This window comes from Camelus dromedarius, chromosome 11 (assembly GCF_036321535.1).
Source record: "Camelus dromedarius isolate mCamDro1 chromosome 11, mCamDro1.pat, whole genome shotgun sequence".
Classification (NCBI taxonomy): Eukaryota; Metazoa; Chordata; class Mammalia; order Artiodactyla; family Camelidae; genus Camelus; species Camelus dromedarius.
This window is the reverse complement of record NC_087446.1, coordinates 48,216,086-48,240,476: the sequence shown is the minus strand read 5'-3', so window position 1 is coordinate 48,240,476 and position 24,391 is coordinate 48,216,086. Positions and strand designations below refer to the sequence as shown.

At 38.7% G+C, this 24,391-nt stretch overlaps 2 protein-coding genes and 1 long non-coding RNA gene across 9 annotated transcripts in view; all 3 read left to right on the top strand.

Moving 5' to 3' along the window:
• YAF2 (YY1 associated factor 2) overlaps positions 1-12,424 on the top strand; it is a 67,068-nt gene extending 54,644 nt beyond the window's left edge. For 2 of the 3 annotated variants that reach the window (XM_031462740.2, XM_031462741.2), the window contains 2 exons: positions 10,067-10,219; positions 11,027-12,424. In XM_031462740.2, coding sequence (XP_031318600.1) covers positions 10,067-10,219; positions 11,027-11,264 — 391 coding nt within the window. In that variant the 3' untranslated portion in view covers positions 11,265-12,424. Of the gene's footprint in view, positions 1-10,066; positions 10,220-11,026 lie in introns of those variants that run through there. The other variant, XR_004140133.2, reaches the window with a different exon arrangement.
• Positions 12,425-14,072: 1,648 nt separating this feature from the next.
• Positions 14,073-19,441, top strand: LOC116156372 (uncharacterized). Its single transcript, XR_004140135.2, has 2 exons — positions 14,073-16,393; positions 18,954-19,441. It is a non-coding gene; the product is annotated as an uncharacterized LOC116156372 (long non-coding RNA).
• Positions 19,442-21,677: 2,236 nt separating this feature from the next.
• The window catches only part of GXYLT1 (glucoside xylosyltransferase 1), a 96,154-nt gene continuing 93,440 nt past the window's right edge, over positions 21,678-24,391 (top strand). The window contains exon 1 of one of the 5 annotated variants that reach the window (XM_064491777.1): positions 21,678-22,059. In XM_064491777.1, coding sequence (XP_064347847.1) covers positions 21,830-22,059 — 230 coding nt within the window. In that variant the 5' untranslated portion in view covers positions 21,678-21,829. The remainder of the gene's footprint in view (positions 22,060-24,391) is intronic. The other 4 variants (XM_064491778.1, XM_064491780.1, XM_031462742.2 and 1 more) reach the window with 4 other exon arrangements.

Here is a 24,391-nt window from a genome sequence, read left to right as displayed (position 1 = left end):
ATATAGTATCATTGTACATAGATCAGTTGTTTTCAACTTTGGATGTCACTTTAGAATCAGTTTGGGAATTTTCAAAAAATTTCTAAGCCTGGTTCCACCCCTATGTATTCTCATTTAATGTGGGAGTCAGACTCAGGCATTCCTGTTTTAATTTGATTAATGGTTAGGTTAAAAAAGTTTTTAAACAGCTTTTATTGAAGTATAATTGACATACAATGTACTGCACACAATTAAAGTGTACAATTTGATAAGTTTTGACATGTGAATACACCTGTGAAACCATTACCACAATTAAGATAGTGAGCGTATCCATCATCGCCAGAAATTTCTTTGTACCCCTTTTCAGTCCTTCCCTCCTGTGCCTGCCTCCTTCCCATCTTCAGTTGCTAGGCAACTACTGATCTGCTTTCCGCATAGATTAATTTACATTTTCTAGAATTCTATGAATGGAATCATACATTATGTACTCTTTTGTGGCTTCTTTAAGCATAATTGTTTTGATATTCCTTTTGTTCCATCTATCAGTAGTTCATTCCAGAAAGTTGCTGGGTAGTGTTCCATTGTATGAATATCTTTCTTTATTCAGCTGTTCATAGACATTTGGGTTGTTTTCAGTTTTTATTACAAATAAAGCTGCTGTGAACATTCGTGTACAAGCCTTGTAGGGACATATGTTTCCTTCTCTGGATAAATATCTTAGAGTGGCATAGCTGGGTCATATGGATCACATTTTTTCATATGTTTCAGCATGAGGGGTTTTGTGTGTGTGTGCTTGTATGTGTGTCCTTGAGGAAAACTTTTGTGCCCAGAAAAATTATTCAGAGACTACTTTCAGTATTAAAATTAATGTTCAATTTATTAGTTTCCATTTAAAAACTTAGTTTTCTCTTAAATGTTTTGTTCATTTTCAAATCCTTTTTCAATTTAAAAGATTTAACAAAATTTAACTTCTTTTTTCCTAGGCATAGTTATTTTTAAACGCATCACAGGTTAATTCTAATGTGGAGTCAAGGCTGAGAACCATTGTACATTGTACATTTTACAGATGGTATTTAAAGCCAAGGACTGAATGAGGTCACCTAGGACACCTGTTTGTCACGCTTTTGCTTGGATAAGAATACCCATAGTTCTGGGGCAAGTTCTGAGAATTTGCATTTCTCTGCGGCTCTTAGGTGCCGATACCCTCAGTTGGGCTTCTCTGAGTAGCATCGTCCTGGAGGATTAGTGTAGATAGAAACCTAAAGCCGGAGTCCTGGCTCCTCCAAAGGTGGGATATTGGAAAGAGAGGAAGGAACCAGTAAAACAGACTGAAAGAGTAGCAGGTGAAGCAGGAGAAAAGCGGGAGTCTAGTGTTCTAGAGGCTTCTGAAGAAAGTTTTGCCAAAAGGAAAAAGAGTGATAAACTCAGTAAAACATGGCTTGAAAAGACCCAGTGAGATGAGAGCTACTGTTGACTAATGGATGTGGTCGTCAAGTGATTGTTAATGATCTTGAAAGAAATACTTTTGGTAGACCGGCAGGGACAAAAGCCTGACTGCTGTGAGCCCATGAGAGAATGGAGGAGAGAAGTGTGGGGAGTGGGTATAGCTAAATCATTTGGTGCTTATAGTGGAAAAGAGAACGGAGAAATGGGGCAGTGGCTAGAGGGGGATGTGGAAGTAGGGATGGGTTTTCCTTTTTTTCTGGTTACGGCAAGAACTGTCATAATGTGTGTATGCTGACAGGAGTAACCTAGCAGAGAAGGAAATGTGCCTGCAGCAGGAGAGAAAAGGCCAGTAGCAGGGATGGTGTCCTGGAGCAGGGCTCCAGCGGACAGACAGACGTGTGGCCTTAAGTAGGAGAGTGGAGAGGGAAATTAGAGTATATGGGCACACATGGGAGCATGTGGAAAATTTAATCAAATAGGTTCTGTTTCCTCTGAAATAAGAGTCTGTGTCACCCCATCATAAATAAACAAAATACAATAAAAATTTTGTTCAATGCTCTATGCCTGGTGCTTGAAACAGTGATTAGAACATAATGAGTCCTTAATAAACATTTGTTAAATAAATGAATGTAAAGAGTGACCTTGGATTGGAGGGGAGAAGGCAAGGAGTCAAGGAAAGTGGTGTGGAAGGCTGCTGTCTGTCGGGTAGGCTAAGTGGTGCTCGTGGGAATGGTAAGGGGGAGCCCTTCCAATAACACAGAAGAAACATCAAAAGGACTCGATTTCATTGGGCTAAGGGGAAGGAAAAGGTGAAGATGACCTGTTTTTTGCTCTGGGGCATGTAGGTAGTCTTTTAAGTTAAGTGAATTGTGATGTTGTTTAATGATTTGAGGGTTTTTTCAGAACACGCTAACCTAGTTTTTATAAGGCTGATGCAGTCATCTGTTTTGTCTGTATTTAACCAAGGGCTGTCTCAGTAGCTGCCTAGGAATCAAGTCCCACCACTACCACCTCCCAAGAGTTTAGGGAAAATTGTATCCTGGGCCTCTGTGGAAATGTTTGGTGCTGAAAATTCAGTATGTATAGACAGTGGAGGAAAACTCATCAAAATACTCAGCATGAATCCTTGAAATGGTGAGGGACACTATTCCTTGCATTCTGTATGCAGACTTGGGCAAGTGACAGGGAAGAGGACATTGAACCTGAGGTGTAAGTTGAACTGGTATAGTGTGAAAACCTTGACTTAAAGCTTTTCGAATCATTTCCTCCCCGGCCACACCTCAGGGAAGGATGGGTGCCGAGCAGGTGGGGGCTCAGTGTCTCCACGTGAACCCCAGGAGAAGTTAGTTTGTTTTCAGTTTTATAGATGGAGGTTTGTAGGACTTTGTTAGCGTGGTGATTCTACTGCAAAAACAGTAACAAAAAACACTTGACTCTCATTAGTATACGTAACATTTGAGGTTTGCTGGTGCGTAAAATAGTGCTGGCGTTAGGGTGGATGACTTCATTGTTTGAAGGTGAGGAAAACCTCTTAGAAAGGACTCTTTTATCCTTTGATTTTGTAATCAGTTGTTATGGAAAGCAGACAGACATTAAACCATTCCAGTTTCATGAAAAAGGAAGTAAGTGACTCAAAAGCAAGATGACACGAGCAGATTTTTCAAGAAAGTGAATCCTTGGAAGTTGGGACCTAGTTAAATCAGTGTTTACACAATTGATTAATAGTTGTATTTATGCATCATATTTAACTGTTACTTATAATGATTGTTATCTGATGTAAGATCCACTGCACAAAGTGTTTAGGATACAAAGATAGGCAAGGTATGATTTTTTCCCATGTAGGGGTTAGAGTCCAGTTAGTGGGGACATACAGGGAGAATGTAGAAGACCAGGATTCTGCAGAGCTGCTGCAGGGGTTCCACAAATATTTGGTAGACGTTTCTTTTTAAGGTACTAAATAACCAGTTATATAAATGTGCTCTACACACCAGATATTAACATGCACAGAAAGAAGACGACCACTGAAGTTCATCAATTTATTTTGCAGATTAATTCACTTTTTCTTTTAAAATTTCAAAATAAAGTAGCAAATCCTTTACTTGTATTGCTCAAAGACAGTGAAAAAAGACACATAGCCCTAGCAACATTTTTTAGTCATCAATTTCCCTCTCCCACCTCTGCCCTTATGCAGTAATTTTGTTCCCAAGCTACACTCCTCAAAACCTCTCCAACCCCCACAACAAATCTTTTAGCAGTTTCCTTCTATCTTCCTTTCCTTCCGATTCTTCATTGCAAAATCTCAGAAACTGATATGTCAGATAAGATCTACGTCAGACAGCCTGGGAAAGGAAGGTACACTGAGCCGGCCAGGTGGCAGAGCAGGCTCCTCGGAGAGCCTGGGGAGGACAAACCCAGGTACTTCACGTGGAGTAGCTGACATCCCTTCATGCTTCTTAACCTTGCGTGGGCTGCATGCTGCTAGAGCGCTCTGACTGTGAGTCTTCTAGTGACAGTGTCCCGGATGAGTTTTTCACATACTCAGGAATCATCACAAGAACTATACATTTTTAAGGACAAAAAGGAAATACTGTTTCTCACATGAATCGTCATACAAAAGAAAGGACTTTATCATGCAGTATTTTGGAACAGTGAACCAGAACCATCTTGTTTTGCTATAGGACATGTAATGGTATTCACTCACCAAAACTTACTCGATGTGATTCACAGGAGGACAGATTCTGAAGGGTGGGAATGTGTACCTAATCTAGAAATGACTGTGATAATTTTGGAACAAAGAAAATGGCTGTCCTCCCTTCAAAAAATTATGAGCCATCAAGGTTTCCAAAGTAAAGTGTTTTGACAATGCAGGTGCAAGAAGTGGAAGTAAAGATAAGCCAAAGTCTGTTTAGAGATATATTTGAAATCAGGAATCAGTGTTTACAAGATAGAAATGTTCCCAGGATTAGGCCTAACAGCTGATGAGGAATTAGTTACATTAAAAAAACTTTGCCTATTTCAGGTCTATATACCTTCAGAGCCAAGTTATAATACGGAATAAAAATTAGGGTTTACTATGTTTTAAAGTCTTACTCAAACTTTTTATACTCACTGTTCCTTTATTTCTTACTTCTGTAAATTATTTGTAAAATGACTTAAAAGCAGGGGAGTGGTCCATGATGGTGGCTACTTTTCCTGGTGTACTGAAGGTTTAGCCATGAGCTAAAGTTCTTTCCACCCTATTCGTAGTAGGTCCTCTGTTTTTTTTTTTTAAATCAGCATACCATTTTTTTCCTTCTTAGTGCTTTTGACAAAATTTATTTAGTTAGCTTACTTGTATGTGGCTTCTGTCTCATCCGCTAAGCAAACTCCATGAGGGCGCAGACTGGGTCTGTCTTGTTCATGGTGAATCGCACGTGTGTCACTTGTCAGACAGGGTGGCTGCTTATGTAAATCTTACTTGGTTAGAGCTTTTGTTAGCAGTGTATCAATAGACTCACAACAGGTTTGGATTTAGTTCAGCCATTTTTACTCATTGAGATGTACTATATGCTTCAATTTACTATATATTTTAGTGTCGTGAAGCAGATTACTTCTTTCTGAGCATATAATGTTGCCTCCTTTAGGAAAGAATCAGTAATTATTTTATCTTTTTTTTTTCTTTTGCCTATGCAACTTGACAAGCTAAATTGTGATGAGGTTAATCAAGCTTAAAACATTTTTCTTATAATAGTTAACACATACAGTTTTTGTTGCAGGATGGCTGGGGAGGAGGGCAGATGCACAGTTAGAAACGGCATATATCAAGTCAACATTAACCAGCCTTTTACCCACATGAAAGGTCAGACAGCTCCCAAAAATACTTTGTTCTGATGAATGGTAGCTATCCATAAATGGCTGCTGAAATGTTCTTGTTTTTATGTTATAGGAAGTCAACAGACCTGCCAAACTTAGTCTGTTTGAACTATTTATGAAGGATACATAAGGACACACAGGGACCCCCAGATTTTGGAATGCCATATTTCACAAGTTACAGCTAATTGTGACATATGTGCATAAATTTAGATGACAGTGGAGTACAACTGGGGTATGTCTGGGCAGCCCTTACTTCACTAACTTGGATGACCTTTTGTCCTCCTTGTCACAGAATATTTAGTGCTATAGGTGTGTTGTCAAAACCGTGAATGATAAATCACTGAACATCAAAGGCATACCTAAATGAAAACAATTATATGTTTCATGTATGACTAAAGCATGATGCTGTACACCAGAAATTGACACAGCATTGCAAACTGACTATACTTCAATAAAAATATATATACACAAAAAAGGCATACCTTATAAATAATGTACTGCCCCTTATATTCTAAGTTAACTATCTCCCAGCTCAAAATGTCCCTACTCTCCTCCAGACTCTCCTCATTAAGTAGAGGAGGGATCAAGCTAAACCTCTGTAAGATCCCTGGAGAAAGGAGGGCTTTCTTTTCAATCGAGCGCGGTGAAGATGAGTCACTTAGGTAGAGTGAAAAGATCATCATAAGCTGTGGTCCTCCCCACCTTCAGGGAAGTACCTTTAAAACTCACTCAGACCCCTAGAGAGCAGCAGAGAACTTCATGTTCAGTAATTAAGCTCAGGTACATGTGAGCTTATGTGTACATACATTTGTACTTTGTGTATCTTGTCTCCCAAAGTTGTACCAGATCAAATAATCCTAGAACTGAGGAGCAAAGTCATAATCTTAAGTGAAAATAAACCATCTAATTAAGATAAGAATAGAAGAATGAATTAGTACACATTTAGGAAAATCTAGGATAAAAAGAGAGGGAAAGATTTAACTACTGAAGAACAAAAATAAATAACATTTTTCTTAAGGCAGAAAAGAACCACTATAGAAAACCTGTTGCTGATTAAAAACTAACAAAATCAGCAACAAACAATGGTACGGAAATTACATAGTTGCTTGTCAGAACACTAGTCCCACATTTCCACTTGCCCTAAGGACACCTTTGCTTATATTTTATAAAATCTACAAACCCAGCATGACCAGCACCATCATTTCTAGTTTGATGTGGTGGTCTTCCAGCTTGTCTCCTGATTTCCAGTCTCTCATCTGGCGCATCCAACTAATTGTTATTTCTGTGTAATTTTTACCTTTTTACCTTGTAGGAGAGTATGCCTTTATTAAAATACTCAATAAAGAGTATTTTATTCTTACCACTGAGAATTTATTCTTACCACTTAGAAGAACTCTAGATACATAACTTGCTTAAAAATGTTAAGTTATTTAACTCTACCCCATGGTTTTATGAAGCAAATCATGCTCTACTGATAGGGTTTCGTTTTCAGATTGATGGGCCATATAAACAGTGATAATGAATCCAAGAGGATTCTAGAGAGAGAAAACTTGTTAAATATGAAAAAGACTTTGGGAGCAATTGTACTGTAGGATGCATGAAGCTGGGGGATTAGGGTTATCCTTTGCGCACATAAAAGCTGGAGTGAGGTACTCAGGAGCTGTGTCATGTGATCAGTGGGTTCCAACTTGGAGACAAGCGCTGGGGGGGTAGGGGAGTGACTGATAATGTTATAAAAACTCTTACTGTTTTAATGTTATAAAAACTAATCACAACATAATAGTTAAATTCCTGAAAATCTTCATGATCAAAGATTTCATGATTGAGATATTTACACATTACGGGAAAAACAGTATTGGGTACTGAGATCATTAATGAATCCAGAAAAACCTAGAGTAACATTCAGTTTTACTTAAAGGCACCACTAAAGAGAATATAAATAAATTACGTATCTTACGTTAGTAATGATGGCTTCTAAGTAACTCAATTTATTGATCAGTGAAACTTCTGGATTTCTACTCTAGAATGTAAATTTATTTTAATATTTACAATTTTATTATAATTCACTTTAATTGGCACTTTTGTAAATTCATTTTGCATTAAATTTTGGGATGAAGGGAGCAACAGTACAAGACATAATAAAAGAAGTTGTCAAACCTTCATTTGTTATGGCAAGAAGAGATTCGGAGCCCCATAATTCCTTGAGAGACAAATGACGACTGCATCTCGATTGCATCGTATACCTTGGAGTGACTCTCAGTTTTGGGTGACTCACTGTCTACTAGGCCCTAGTCGAAACACATCTTTTCTCACTTTACCACACCTCTGAGCTGTCTTTCTCCTTCCATATTCCAGCAAAATTAAAAGAGAAATTAATTCTTGCTTCTCTTGCTTTTCACTGTTTGTTTACTTCTGTGCAATGAGTGGTTGATCCTGGCCAGTGAGTAAGCTTGGAGACAGTATTCCTTTTCTTTTCTTTTTAATTGAATTATTGTTGATTTACAATGTTGTGTTAGTTTCAGGTATTCCAGCAGATATATACACACATACATGTATCTATTCCTTGTCAGATTCTTTTCCATTATAGATTATTACACAGTATTCCTCTTCTTAAAAAACATCTTCCTTCTTCATTAAACCTTATTTTACCATTCATTCACTTTTCAACAAGTATTAAGTATCTGGTATTCTTTCAGTACTGTTCTAGGTACGAGTTATTCAGTGGTGTATAAAACTGATATGAGCCCTTTCCTTGTGGAGTTTCTGTCCAAAAAGAGGAAACACACAGTAAAATTAAAATTGCAGCTTCTTTTCTTAACACTCCGTGTGTTCCTTACTTTATTTTTTTCCAGAGCATTTATCAACATCTAAGACTTTTTTTTGTTTGTTTAATTTCATCCACAGCATGTTGGTTACATGAGACAAGAATTTCTGTATGTTTTTGCTAAAGGAATATTTGTTGGTTGAGAAGTGAGAAAGGCACATCTCATTAGTCACCGTGTGCCTGTGATTCTGCTTCTTCGGCCTGTCTTTAAATAACCCCACTGCTGTTTTCTTTTAGTTCAAGCCATTTTAATTTTTGCTAGATCTTATTAAAATAACATTTCCCTCCAGATTGCTGCCAGTAATCTTTGTGAGATTCAAGTTTGAATTTCTTCAGTGCTCTCCCATCTTTAAAGGGTAAATCAGACTCCTTCAGCTTTTCATTATCGGGTTCCTTCCTGTCTGTCCGGCCTTGGTTTTTTTCCTTCTCTGCCGCTCCCCGCTTGCCATCTCAAACTCTATGCCATAGTAGTAACAAGATACTGCTCTTCTTCAGGCTTCTTTGCTAAGTGTAGTGGCTAGCCCGCAGGCATCGGCATAACCTGGAGCCATGTAGAAATGCAGATTCTGGGCACTAGCCTGAGGCCTGCTGAGTCAGAACACTGGGAGCAGGGCTAAGCAAGCAAATAAGCAAGTCTTCCCTGTGATCCTGGTGTCCTTAAGTTTGAGAACCACTGCTTTAATCCTTTTTTTTTGTTTATTTCTTTAACAACTTCAGCCATTAATTACCATGCTTTCAGTATCACTTTCATTTATGTAACTCTTACTAATCTGCATCATTAACCCTGCTGTCCGTGTCAGTCCTGCTTTTTAAATTGTGTGTTGGATGTCTTTCCTGGAAATCAGACTCTGTAGGCTCTAAAAAAAATTCACTATCCTATCAGTTGAGATCTGTTTTATATAATGTGTTTCCTATTTCCTCCTTCAAAGGATTTCCTCCTTGCAGCTTTGAATCATAGATTGTGCAGTATTTTCTCTTTGGTTTCTCTTTTGTCTTACTCGAGAGGAGAAAAAAAAAATTTTTTTTTAATAACTCTACTGACCAAAATAGGGTCAGGATTTTCCAGGCAATAGGTTACTGTTGTTTGTAGACCATCTGTTAAACTGTATTTTTATCTTATTCTCCCTTGCTTTTCCCCTCCCACTTGTTTTGCATCCTCAGTTTTCCTTGCTATCATTTTAAGAATTTACAGACTTAAAATAGTTTGAATCTTGACTTCAGCTGCCCAAGTTCTGCTGTAAAGCTGGAGGGGTCCTGGACCCTGGACCAGTAGTGACAGCTTGTACCAGCCCCAGAGGGTGAAGCCAGGCAGCACCTCAGACATCTCAGTGCAATTCTGCAGTAGGTTCCCAATAAATATTTTTTGAATGAGTGAGTAAATAGGCAAGTCTCAAAGGACTGAGCAGAGGTCCAGGGTCAAAAAAGCGTAGTAAAACTGTGGCTGGTTACATAAGGAACCTCAAGGATTTGAACAATAAGGAGTGAGAAATTTTGACACTCATATTTATTAAATGAATAAATCAAAGATTTTAAAGGAAGGAACAAAGAGCCATTGTCACAGATGGTGAGATATTTCCTTCTCTGAGGGAGGAGGGATAAATTTAAATGTTACTTCAGTGTAAATTTTCAAGTTTAATTTAAAAACTTCATGCTTATAAGGGTGCTTCCCCATGAGCACAGTTTGATATACATTTTTAATAATTTTCATGTCGATTTATGTAACAGTTACATTTTAATGGTTTGACTGTATCTCTTGGACTATAACTGTTATTATAGTTCTATTTTTGTTGGATAGGAAGACAATAATGTATGTGTTAAATCACACCCCTGAATTACCTTACATTTGAGAAATTTTTATGTGCAGAAATCATATGTCTAGTTCATAATTTGAGCTATTCTCTCATAAAGAACATATATTCTTAAATTATAGTAATAAAAACAACTTTCTTTTTAACATGCACACAGGAAGCCTCGACCTGTCTCCCAGTTGGTTGCACAGCAGGTTACGCAGCAGTTTGTGCCCCCTACACAGTCAAAGAAAGAGAAAAAAGATAAAGTAGAAAAAGAAAAAAGTGAAAAGGAAACAACTAGCAAAAAGAACAGTCATAAGAAAACCAGGTAAATCTGAAGAGTGTTGTGCCTGCACTTTTGGAATAAAAAAATTAACCATTTAATATTGTCTTTAAACATTGATATATAAAGTAGTATATAAAGCAGAAATAGCAGATTTCATCTCCTTTACTGTAAGGTATCATGAAAGTGTTTTTCTGAGTTGAAGCTATATTAGAAATTAAACACAAAGGCCACAAATATAAGTTTAAATGTGAGGATGCTTGCTTGCTTGCTTTTGTTTTTTTTAACTAGATTAAAAGACATTTGTGTTTGAACTATTTCTTTTTAACTCAGAGTGAAAAGCTCAGAGTGATTTTCACACTACTGAACAGGTATTTGCATGAGCTTTTTTTGACCTATCAAAATGGTCCTGGTTCCGGGCAGATCAGACAGTCGTGATGCCCTTATCATAAGTGCACATCAATGGAGTCACAGCCCTGCATATAACTCAGCCTTAGCTGTTACCAGCTGCTTCTGTGGGCAGCTATGCCACTGCTGTTTTGAAGCATTTGTTTTAATACAATTGGTAAGCTGCCTACAAAATTATGATAAAGCTACAAAAGCACAATTAGGAGATCATTACTCCCAGTTTTTTTTTGCCATGGTGAGAAAGATGCATGAATGACTGGTTTGATTAATGTTGATGATTTCAAACATTTAATCATATTTTTGTGGCTAGTTACACATGAATAGAGAGCTTTGAAGATAGATGTCTTCATTTTGCCATTTTTACCTAATTCATTATGCATCTCATGTTCAGAAAGTGGGTAGAGAGAAAAGCTAGCTTAAATTTTTATCGTCTTCTGTGTTTAGGCCAAGATTGAAAAATGTGGATCGGAGTAGTGCTCAACACTTGGAAGTTACCGTTGGAGACCTGACAGTCATTATTACAGACTTTAAGGAGAAAACCAAGTCACCGCCTGCATGTAGTGCTGCTTCTGCAGACCAGCACAGTCAGAGTGGCTCCAGCTCTGACAACACAGAGCGGGGCATGTCCAGGTCATCTTCCCCCAGAGGAGAAGCCTCATCACTGAATGGAGAATCTCATTAAAGTTTATTTTCTCCAGTTTCTTAGTCACTTGTCATACCATGCAAATACACAGATTATGCCAAGAAGTACCACATTTTCATGACAAACATACTCGTGCACAATCCATAATTTGCGTTTTACATAGAAATTTGTTAGAATTTGTTAGATTTTATTGCAATCTATGCCTACCAAACGTTTCCGGACTTAACATTTTGGTCTCCACCGTTAAAGGTGCCATGAAAATGTGGTTGAATTATTCATTATGCAGTGTTATTGGTAAGTCTATTTTCACTTTTAGTTTAGTGAATTCTAACACATAATTCTTGAAATCTCTACTATTGGCATGTAACGAATTTAAATTTTTATAACATAGTGCAAGCTGCCTAAATATGTATTATTTGAGAGTTGTGAAACAATAGCTATATGTATACAAGTCAGAGATCAGCCTAATCAGCTACGGCTGCGACAGGATTTTTTTGATGCTCGTCCTCTTAAATACACCTGCTGGTACTTGGTGTGGTCAAATAGGAAAATTGTTATTAAATAAAGAATTTGTATGAACCGTTGCCAATGCTTTTGACATGTTTTACTAAATTATTGTTCCTGAATTACGTTTTTGGTTTTATCTCTTCTTTCAGGGTTTTTTTTTTTTTTTTTTTTTGCCTATCTTTCAAAATATTCATTTATTGTAATGTTTACTAGCGAACTAGTAAACAATAAAACTGATTATTTAGTTTTCTAATTCAAGTTTAGTGCTATTGTCATTGAACACTGGTATTTTCTGTATTATATAGAACATTAAAATTCAAGTAATTATAAATATTTGGCAAAAACAGAAGAGAAAAGAAACCTGCCGCATTTTAAAAGCTGCAACTTTGGAAAAGCTTTAACTTAATAGTTTTATCGCTATTTCCTTGTCCCAGACTTATCCAGGGTCATAGAAGCATGTATCTAATTAATACAGAAATGGGAACTATTGCACAGAACTGGGAAATAACTAATCCTAAATCAGTTTAATTGGCCTCTTATTAAATATAACAATTCTTACAAAAATCATAGTGCCCTATTTTCAGAAACAATTGCCAGTTTATGCATTTATCAATATTCTGAAATTTTAAAAGTATTTACAGCCCCCACTTACTATTATGTAAAATTACCAATAAAATATTTTTATGACTACAGATGTTGCATTTTTGTTTACAACTAGTAAAAGTGTTTTATGTTGTATTTAAAAATCCAAGTTAGAAACCACACAGTACTTCTTAAATTCTCCTGGGGTCTCCTGCTTTCTCTTAGCCATTTGCTTAATATATATTCACCTATGGGAGACTGCTGAGCTATAAATGAACTTTAAATCGTAACTTGAATGCAAAATATCACATAAAAACATCATGATAGCATTTGAAGAGAGAAAGAAAACTGTAGACCCTGACAGTTGTGATATTTGGTGGTTTCACGTGGTAATGTAATTTTCTGTTTAACTGCAGTACTTTTTAAGGCACAATGGTACTGTCTTTTTTGTAAGATGCAAGTTGTGAAATACAGTTAATTGCATACAGTAAAAGTCTGTGATTAAAACATTTATATACCTCATTCTTTAGTGTTGTTAAATGAAAATTTATTTGTTTTGAAGATACTCTCAGTGGAACCCCAAACCATTGGTATGTTCTTTCAAAATATGAATTTTTTTGTCTTACTCTTTTTCACATGTTTCAAATGTTTGTATATATATATATATATATATATATATATGTTCATTTTTAGTCATAGTAAAATTACAAGTATAACTGTAATAGGAAAGAAATTCTAATATATAAGTCAAAACCACTCTTTGGAGGTACTGGGTCTTCTGATGATGACCAGATACTTTCAGGATGTGTTTTAAAAGGACCGCAGGAGAGAAAATCTGACAGAAGATGGGAATTTACCTGATCGGGCCATAGTCCTCTTTCTGTGTAGGTGGGGAGACAGTATAGCATGGAAATTAAAAGTGCTCACTGGTGTCTGGCATTTGAATCCCTGTTGTAGAACCTAAGTGGGCCTGAGTGAATCACTCAGGGTCACTTCCCATCTATTAAACAGGGATAATGATAATCATATCTAACTCATAGGGTTGCGGGGAGGATTAAATGTCAATCCATGTAAAATTCCTACAGTTACCTGACACATACGCAGTGCTTAGTAAATATCTTTATAGGTAAAATCCCATTACAAAAACATAAAATCATTTCCATGCCCTCTTGGATGATCAAAAGGAATTGCGTTACACTGAATTTTCTATATCAGATGTTTGCTCTGATCCCAGACCAGCCATCTTCCTGTAATTAAGGAACCTGATGGTATGCATTATGAGACAGGAGAAATGAGCTGAGTTGGCTGCTTTGAAATTTTGTTTTCCTTTCATCAGTCACAATTATCTTTACTTGCATTCATTTCACCCTACCTCAAATACATTTCCAAACCAGGAAACAGACCCAACTCCCGTAAATACACCTAATGTTAAAATATGCAGAAAGATTCAGAGCCTGGGCTTAAAGTACGTTTTTAGCTCTGTTTCATCTGTTTACCCTGTTTTTTAACAGTGGGTTCTTTTAGTCAAATTCTGCTCAAAAAGAATTTGGATGTTTTTCAGAGTTTGTTACCTTATTTTGATATAAGTAAGAGTGAAAAATATAATTTGAGGCATACAAGAATACATGTTCTTAAAACTTTGTATTACACAATAGAAATAGTTGACTTAATAACTTAAAGGTTTTATTTTTATTAAATGCTTTCCAAAAATTATAGTGATATAGCAGATAAAGTGAAAACATTTAAAAGGAAGGAAAATCTCAGCTTTTCTAAGTTGATAACATATTTATTGCCTTCCTATTAGACAAAAATCCTTATTGCCTGGAAAGAATGTAGTTTCTTCATATTATATGCATTCATGCTAAGTGGTCTAGAATAGTTTCCACTGAAACCCTTATCTTACTTCATTTCTTGGTCTGCAAAATCTCTTTTCCAGAATCTTTTAAAGACCTGGGCCATTGATAGAAATTTCTGTACTGTATTTTGAAACCTAAGTGAAAACAGAAAAGTGAGTGTGTGTGTAAGAAGTATTACTTCGACTTATTAGCACTGGCCCACCTCTTCAACCGCTGGCACCTCCAGTTGTCTGAAACAACCAAAATTAGAAAAATTGAAGTGTAGAAGTCATCAGTGACAAAACTAGTTGGGCAGGATCAAGAGACAACGGAGGTTACTAAGTACAGGATGTGACTGATCATTTTGTGAAGGCAGAAGGAAAAGACCGCCTCCCTGGGTATTGAGGGTGATGAAAAGTGAGCGCCCATAATAGCAAAGGCAAGGAGGGATAAAAATGGAGCAAAATGTGGGAGGAGGCAGGGGAAACAAAGCAAAAATACTGGCAGAAATTAGAAAGCCGGGGATTGGGATACAATCTGGATGACAGTAGAAAATCTACTAAGGAGGGGGAGAAAACAAATAGAACATATAATACTGTCTCTCGAGAGTTTTTAAAACAAGCTACGATGAGTCCACAATGTCTCAGTCATTAAGGTTTCAGTCGTGGTTAGCAGACGGCTAAGGCAGCTGTATGTGTAACAGCTGTAGAGCAACTTTCTTCAAAACCAGTTCATTTTAAGAAGTTGTCAGATTTACCTCGAATTATATGAACACTTTACCTTCCTGAATGCACATCCCCGCTATCCCAGTAAATGTCATGCTTTCAGTGTGGCTTTGTAAGCAGCCCGTGCAGAGACTCCTGCCTTTATGGAATGGGCCAGTTCTGGAGCGTATGAAATGCCATGATAAGACCAGGTACTTCCATAGAAAAATTAGGTAGAGCTCTGAAAACTTTCAGTTCTCTGATACGTTTCGTGTTCTGAATTGTTTCGGGGTGGTGGTTTCTCTCCCTGCCCCGTCATCAGTAGGAGCTGTATACTGTACTAATGATTTTACTGCCGTAATGCTTTTCAGTAATTCCTCATCTAGATTTTCTTTACGTCAGTATTCAAGTCCGTGAACATTTACAGAACATGTTTTGCGTGATAGGCACTGGTCTTCGGGGCTGGTTATAAAGAGGACAAAGATGTGGAGATCACATCTTGGAGGAGAGATTTGTAAATAAATAATTGTAAAGCAATTACTGCAAGAATTAATAAAAACAGAGCTGGAAAGGGTATAGCTCAGTGGTAGAGCATGTGCTTAGCATGCACGAGGTCCTGGGTTCAATCCCCAGTACCTCCACTAAAAAATAAATAAACCTAATACCCCCCTACTCAAAAAAAGAAACATACAGAGAATTAACAGAGAAGAGTCAGGGCTTGGCACGCCTCCCTTTTTTTTTTTTTTTTTTTTTTCCTTTTTTCCCCCTAGTAAATTCAGCTTGGCCTGAGTATCCACCCTAAGTCCCCACTAAAGATGTTAGGATCTCATTCTGATAGTTACAGCTGATGATAAGTGTCACCAGTAGCTTTAGCTAGCTACCATTTCATTACTCCAGCTTGAATTTTCGAAAATTTAAGACTTTTAAGTCATGTAATGTGAGATGATCATTTTTTGATACTAATTTTTAAAAATCAATAAGACAGCTGAATAAGGTTTGCTATTGTCTTTCAGTGAGGATACTGAGAAAACTTTATGTCACTCAGAATCCAAATGAGAAATTTTATTCAGGAATAAATAAAGCTTCAGGAAAAGCTTTACTTCACCTGAGAAATCAATTTACCTTTTTCTTAGGAACAATGCAAATCATTGATCACCCTCAGGTTTTGCTTTAGTTGTAAGAAATCTCAGACTATTACTTGTAATAATTATGCAGAACCCAATCACCTATATTCTAACTTATTCTTGATCTAGCTCTATTCTGCTAGATTCCAATTTTTGTCTACTTACCATTCCCCTTGTGTTCTTATAAAGTTCCTCAAATCTCTTTGTAAATAAGGCTAAACAGTAATACTTCAAAAAAACTGCTTTATTTTAGGTATGAAGATAAGCCCCAGTGTGAACTTTTGGGGGCAAATCCAGTTAAATGATCTAACTGGAATTCCTGAGGAGTGGAAATAATACACGCGTTTGGCCGGTTTTGAATTACATCTAGGTTTAGATCTGCTGACTTGCCTGGAAGTAGAGAATGTGGATAAAAGGTACCATCTCATATTCATATGTTCATTAACTTCTACAAGAGAATTCAGAAACTAAACTGGGTACCAAGATTTATTAATTTAGACTTTTTCATGTGTATTATTGTCACTGTCCTCTTTTAATTCATAATAATAGCGATGATAAAATTAGCCTGTGTTTACTCTTGGGTCGGCAAGATTGAGAAGAGTTGGGATATCACATAAAACCAGTTTGGGAGAAGAAAACTGTTGACAAAATAGAAGTGAAAGCATTAAAAAGGAAAGTAGGCAATTTTCAGAAGTAAAGAGCACGGTGATCTGGCCTTAGGCCCAAGAGGTAGTTTTTGATCTTTAATAAGAGAAAATATAAAAACCTATGATGTGCCCACTATAGGAGAAGATAAATAAAGGGACACTTTAACTTAATTAGAAAGACACAGATAATCTTTTTTACTTTATTAAAAATAAACTATAGAAATATTTTTTTAAATCAAACATAACATATGGGACTGTTTAGGATGTAATTATATAGAAAGGAATATGGATAACACAAATTCTGAATTTGTTTTTCCACTAAGCACTGTACTTCTGAAGTGTGATGGTACCAGAATTCTTAATTATTTTCATCTTTTAATTGTGAGCAATCTGGGTCCAGAGATTTATCTGTTACTCGATGTTGTTATAATCATGACCTTGACTGATGTCAGGTTTTGGAGAACTTGGGTATATATGTTTTAGTTCTAATTTTCTCCATGACTAAATTTCCTTGCAGATCTGGCTTTTAATTTTACTGACAGTATTTTGCCGGGGGGGGGGGGGGTAGGGGGGATTAGGTTTATTTATTTATTACTGTTATTTTTTATTTAACTGACGTATGGGGGATCGAACCTATGACCTCATGCATGCGAGGCGTGTGCTCTACCACTGAGCTATACCTTCCCCCCCACTGACAGTAATTTTTTAAATAATAGATTACAATCTGTTGTATTAATGGGAATAAAATGTTCCTGAAGCTAGAACCTGGGAGAAATACAAGGATGGTCCACAGGATATTCCTTCCTCCTCCCTCCCCATGCTGCCTCTCCATACTCTCCCTCCTTTGTGGATGGAAATGCCAGCTGAATTCTGGGATCATACAGGAGTTAAGGTGTCCCCATTTATTACTTTTCCACTGCCACTTTGTCTAATCTTATGGCCTGTAGTTGACTTTTCTGAGAATGAAGAAAATCACTTTACTCTTTTATCCTCCCCTACATTTACTAGTCTGAATGAAAACTTAAAATGAAGTACTTTTTGCTACAGCTGACAGCATAATTTTCCAACTTTTTCCTCCAGCCCAACAAGGTCCTTAGGAAATGGACTGTGGAAAAAGGAGAAATTTCACTGTAGGTCAACTGGAGGAAAGATTTTCACTTTTAGTCTGTTTCTGATTTTTTGTGCTCTGCAGCTAATCTGACTTGTATTTCTCTGATTGTAAATTTCATTTGCTTTAATCCCCAAGACCAGTCTAAGAGATTTTCATATAGCATTGATGTTTTTTTCTTTCTGCTTTTACTTTTAATTTGCATCACTCAGTTTAGCATTTATTTGTTGATATTAAGCTAGCATGGTATAAGAGAAAAAACAAACATGCACATGCACTTTGAATCCTCAAAGATTTCCATTTGAATTGTGGACCTTCATTACTAGCCACGTGGTTAGCAAACGTCTCTGAATTTCAGGTTCCCTTTTTAAAAAGAATAAAACATCTACTTTGTATAATTGTTATAAAGATTAAATTAGATTATGCAAAGATCTTTATAAAGTGGAAGTTATATTTAAAAAAAAGTCTTGAACTTTACTCTGAAAAGGTTTAGAATTTACCTTTTCCCTCATAGGATGTCTTGTGGCTTTTTGTTGTTGTTGTTGTTGTTTGTTTTTAAAGAAGTGCTAAAAGGTAGAAGTGGGAAGAAAATTCTGAGCAGGACCTAAATTTGCTCTAGAGTGAGTTGGAAAAGATGTAAAAAATAAACACTCCTTAATTGAATGTCTGTTACATATCCAACATGTACTAGGAGCGATATGAAAAATCAAAGTCAGTCCTTTGAATATGACTGTTAAGAATTGGATTATCTTGTATCTGAGAGTTTTCCAGATCATGGAGGAGGTCTCTATCTCCATGATTTAAACAACAACAAAATATTACTAACTTTATGTTTCTTTTCGTCTATCAAAATTTATCTTTTTGACAGGTTGAAGGGAAGCTCAACATTGATTAAAAATTTGGATATAGCCAAACTATCATTAGAGAATTAAGAGGGTGGTCTAGAGATGAAAAAATTGATTTAAGAATATGTACATACACAGTAGATGAAAGAAAAGCCTGACCATTATTACATAAAAATATTTTAAATCATTTTCAATAATGATATTTTAGGAATATCAAAATGTAATATGCGAATCCTGGAAGTGATCAGAAGGGTATGCACACCTCTCCTTATAGTCCAAGACAACAGTTCGAACAGCGTGTGGGTAATACAAAAATCCTTTCTATTTGGGGAATGCTTTATATACTTTTTCAACAGAATTTCCTTTTTAATTACAGGATTAAAAGGAACCTAAAGGGATGATATGGTCCAGAACCCTGATGTCAAGTAAATGGATGATTATTCTTCTGGATGTGCTCTTCCCATATATTATTGCAGAAACGAAAGCTGCCATTCCAGGATTTAACAATCTGTGGGTCCTTAAGTTATTCTTTATTTTCATTACATTTAGTTCGTTGAAATAGAAACAATTGTAGTTAGCATCGCTTTAAAGTAAACATGTATTTGAGTACGAGCTCTTACTCCAGTTTCTTGGTACCATGTCCTTTGGTTTTCGCTCTCAAAATCTATTTTCCACTCTTACAAACGCTTTTATTTTCCATCTTTGTACCTCATTAAGTTTATTTCTTTAAGAACTGTAGTAGTGGAAGGATTAAGTTCATATTGCCATTCTTTTTACTTGCCTGTCTCCCCTTTGAGGACAGTACAGTCTAGCCCCTTCTCTGGCATGTAGAATATATTCAATAAATGTTTATTGAATGAATAAGTGTATGTTTTCATTCTATTCACACATCTTGATAGCATGCTAATTTTCTTTTCTTTCTTTCTTTTTTTTTTTTTGGTCAGGTAAGGCAAGAAATTTAATCTGCATAGGGGAGAAACTGAGGCTTAGATTCGATTCATGACTTGCCCGTGGTCCAGTTACACCGCATTCCCCCACCTTGTTTCTCGTGGCAAACTCTTCAAAGTTCGCAGTGCAATTTGAACAGTTTAATATGTTTTCTCTCCATGAAATATGTGTGCGTGTGCGTGTGTGTTTAAAGCCTCCTTCCTCTCACTTTTTCGCCCTGTGGCTGCTTTCTGGCTCCTATCTCAGTCTATCCCAGCCTCCACACCGCACCCAGAATCTGCTCTCCAAACGGGAGATGTGATCAGGTTACTTCCTAATTTAAAACCCCTTCGGTGGGTGGTTCACCGTTGTCTGCCGGATGAAGTTCACACTCCTTGGTGCACTAAGAAGGCATTCAGGTATCTGGCCCCTTCAACCTCTCGCCTTATGGCCCATCATCCTCTCTTGCATTCACTTAACGGGTGGTATCAAATTCTCTCAGTTCCCCAAACACAAGAGCCTGTTTCACTGATCCCTCAGCCTAGAATTACTTCCCTTACCCCACCCAAGACTCTCAGGCCACTTTGTTATGGTCAAAAGTTCATTAAAAAACAGAAGCAAAACCAATGAGTCACTGGAGTAGTTATTAGTAAAGGTTTATTGTGCACACACCAAAAAGATAGCAAACCAGGATCACTCAAACCAAAATATGGAATGAGGTATATTGTTATAAGGCAGTGAGTGAGTATTTTTGACAGTGATTGGTTAAAATATCATAATATTCTTTTTCTTTTTTTTTAAACAGTGTAAACTTAAAACATTAAATACTGTATTCAGCTGCTTTTTTTCTTTTAAAAATTCTTGTTATGTAAGTTTCAAGTGTACAGCATTGTAATTCAACACTGTATACTCTGCAGCGTGATCAACACAAGTCTAGTTGACCCGTCCATACAGCTGACCCATCACTTTACAGTTGACCCCCTTCACTCACTTCGACCCACCCCTCCTAGAATTTCCTTAAATGAAAGGGAACTGGTTAGTGGTTACCTCCTGTCAATTTGGGGAACTATTTAAGTCCTGCTCATGATTTTCAGATGCATAAGCAAGAAGTGGTGACCGAGGTCAAGTTAACCTCGCTTACCCTGCAAAATAAGCTAAAGTAAGCTTTGCTTGTTTGACTAACTGGTTTTGTCTGCTCAGGGAATTTTCAAGTCTGGTCTCTGTTTGGTTTTGACTTTAACAGCATGAAGTGTCTCTTGACCGTGCCAGCAGGTACAACTGATTGCTCCTTTGTATGCGTGCGCACACCTCTGCAGGCTTACATCCTAATGTCTGTATGGTTGTATTGCACTTGCAAGTATCCATTGCCCAACCCCATACTCCAGCTCGGCGTCTTTGTACCCAAGGTAGTCACATTGTGCTTGGCACATAGTGATAAATGTTCAATAAATGAATGGAGTGGAAATACGGCTGAGGAAGAGGGAAAAATAAATGGAAAGCTAAAGACGAAGCTCTCTAGGGAGAACTTCGTTTTGGACGTGCAAATGATGAGTTCAGAGGAGGGACAAAACGTAAAAGGGAGGAAGCTCAGCCTTACAGGCGCTTACAACCTCGCTGGGAGCAAGGATATGCATGCTCACCAGCGTTAGGAGGTAATTAGATGACTGGGTGAAAATGGCTCATACACTGTATTACAGACCAGGCTAAGAGGCTGGGGAAGTCCCTGCTGAGGAGGCTAGAGCTGAAAAACGTGATTAAGACCAAGAGCCTTCTAAGTGCCAGGCGTTTTTCGTGCGTTAAGCAATTTAATCTTTACAATCATCCTACGACGAGGATATCATCTCCATTTCAGTGACGAAGAATTTAGGTCGCTCAACGTCCCAAACGACCGTGTGGAAGAACCATAATTTGCATGTAGGTCAGCTGCCTCCAATACCCCACTCGTTTCGCCGCACCCCGCCCCTGCACTTGGAAGCAGAGGGCTTGGGGGTCGCCCGTCCCCTGTCCGCGTTGCGCCAGGACCCCGGGGCAGCAGACCGGAGCCCTCAGCGCCTGCCGCGCTCAGTGCGCCGGCGCGTCGGGCGGGCCGCCCGCCCTCCCCGAAGGGGCCGGGGGCCGGGCGATTGCGCGCCGGCGAGGGTGGTGGGCGGGGCCGGGAGGCGGGGCCGGGAGGGGAAGGAGGAAGAGGGCCGAGCGGGAGGCCGCGCGGAGGAGGAACTTGTTGCGCCCGCGGCTCCGTGGTGCTGCTCCCTCGGCTCCAGTTCGCCCGGGCGGGCGCGGCGGCAACGGCGGTGGCGGTGGCGGCTGCGGCGCGGGGCCGGCGCGATGCGGCGCTACCTGCGCGTCGTGGTGCTGTGCCTGGCCTGCGGCTTCTGCTCGCTCCTCTACGCCTTCAGCCAGCTCGCCGTGTCCCTGGAGGAAGGAGCGGGCGGCGGTGGCGGGAAGCCGCAGGCCGCAGCGGCTTCCTGGCTCGGGGGCGGTGGACGCGGCGCCGCGAGAGGGGCGGGCAGCGCGGGCCCCGCGGGCCCCGCGGCGCATCCCGGCCGGTCGGACAGGTACGGGCCCTTCCCTGTCTGGGGGCCGGGGCGCGGGGGCGCGGGGCTCGGCCTGGCCCGGGCTGCTCGCGGGTCCGTCCCTCGCCTCCCGCCGCCTGGCCGGCGTCTCCCTCTCCTTTGCCGCGGTCTCTGACCCCCTTTGCCCGTTTCCCTCCTTCCCCTCACTCCGGGGGCGAACCCGGCACTGCTCCAGCCTGAGAGCAGCCCACACTGTTCGTGTCTGCTTCGGACTCTCCCTTATGGACTCTAAACCAATTAGAAATTAATTTTCAACTTTTAATTGATGGTTGCGTTTTCCCCCCTCTTCCTTCTTAGGATTCGTTGAAAATGAGAGGGTCTTACAAAAGCCTTCTTGCTGTCTGGCTACTGGGAATTCCCTCTTGTTTCCATGGCATTCAAGCTGAGATATTTAAACCTCAGGCAGGCGCCCTAGTTCAATCCCCCCGCCCCCCGATGAGGCGTCTAATTTTCGTGTTAACGCTTAAATTTTTCATTATCAGCTGGTTAGTTAAATCTGGACAGTGCATTTATGCGATTGTGAATTTTTCTTTAGGAAACAATCGGTCTATTGTGAAACTCACAGCAAGTTAAGAAAAATAAACGATACTTAACGTGCTCACGTCTTTTGTGAGATGAGAGAGAGGTGTCTTTTTTAAAAACCGGAATTTAAAAAGCAGAATAATTACTTAAGTGGATTTACACATATCACTGCCAGAGCTGGAAATCAACATGAGATTTAAGTGGAAAAAAGAATGCAACGCTTTATGATTGCTTAACAAAACCTGAGCGCTTCCACTTCCTTGAAAAATAAGCTCCCCTACTTGTGGGCGCCTTTTTCCCGGGTGCTCCCTTAGGCAGAGGCAAAGGTTGCTTTGATACGGAAAAGTATCGGGTTGGTAGGAGGGGAGAGTGTGGGTCTGTTGTAGGCTGTTTAACTTTATCCTTAGAGTTGATGTTCATTCCCAAAGGGAAAGGGGGCGTTTGGGCAGAGGAGCAGCATTGGGAGAGGATTGTCGTATTTTCACCAAGGGATTTGATTATAGTCAGAATTCCTGCAGTTCCTAGACATCAGAACTCTGCTCATAAAAGCAGAACTTGCTTCCACAGCCAAGTTTGTCTGCCCTCAGTTATCTGTCCTGGGAGAGGTTGTGACCAGAGACCTGGATGAGCTCATGAAAAGCTGATGGTGGTTTATTATGTTAGTGTGAATCATTTGAAGCTATGGAAAAGAAATTACTTTTGCACTGGGTAGAGTTGTAAGGAAGCAATATTTTAATGAAAACATTGAGTGCAAGTAGACTGATGTTAGCATTTCAATTTGATAGAGTTAACATTCATTTTTAGTGCTTTGTTTCAATACTTCTATTTTGTGACATTTTTATAAATTACATTTGCTGGGCCAGCTAATTTTAAGAAAACTATTTGAAATTCAGGAAAAACGTGCCTCCGTTTTAGTAAATACTTTATAGAGCCTTTACTGAAACCTGAAGTTTGATGTGTCAGAGTCCAGTCAACTAAAAAGATGTAGATTACAGGTTCTCTGAGCAGCGTGACTCATTTTTAAACGAGGCAAACTTTTAAGTTGAAACTGAAGGTGTATCAGTCTTCATAAAAATGTGAAGTGCCTTTCACTACGTGTACATGTGTAGAAGTTCCGGCCGAGGAACAACATGAGAAAGCTAGATTGTCATGTTTTTCACCCCGTGATTTGGCTGAGGTCAGGAGACATCAGGACTCTTTCCATTTTAGATACTGTCATTTCTGACATCTTTTAAGATTTCTCCTAGAATTCCATCAACTTTTTTGGCTGCCCTGGGATATGGAGTAGGTATTCTTAACTTCTCTTCCTATGTGTAAATCATTTGGCCAAAGTGCAGAGGGCATCAGTACTTGGACCAGGATTGGAAACTGTGTATCCTTTGATGCCCTGCAAGTGCTTTTTCTATAAAGCCGCTGTGATAAGGACCTAGTCTAGGTAGAGTTTCATTAGTGGAAAACGGGGCGAAGAGGCTAGCAGCATCTTCCTTTTCTTGATGGGACTTGGTTATCATTGCATTCTTAACTTTGTTTTGAAGCAGCTTTACCTCACATATTAAAACTATTGTTTCTCTCATTTAAAACGTGGGATTAGGGTTGTACCCAGTAGGCTGCGCTGGTCAGATCTTACAGAAAATGTTCACTGCATGGAATTCCTTGGCTGCAAGATACTTGGAAATGTCCTTCCAAGTTCTCAAAGTAAAACCTCTAAAACGATGAGAGCAATTTTTCAGTGAAATTTATTACTAATTCATTTTGTTTTAATCCATTATTTTGGTATTTAGAAAACGGGTCA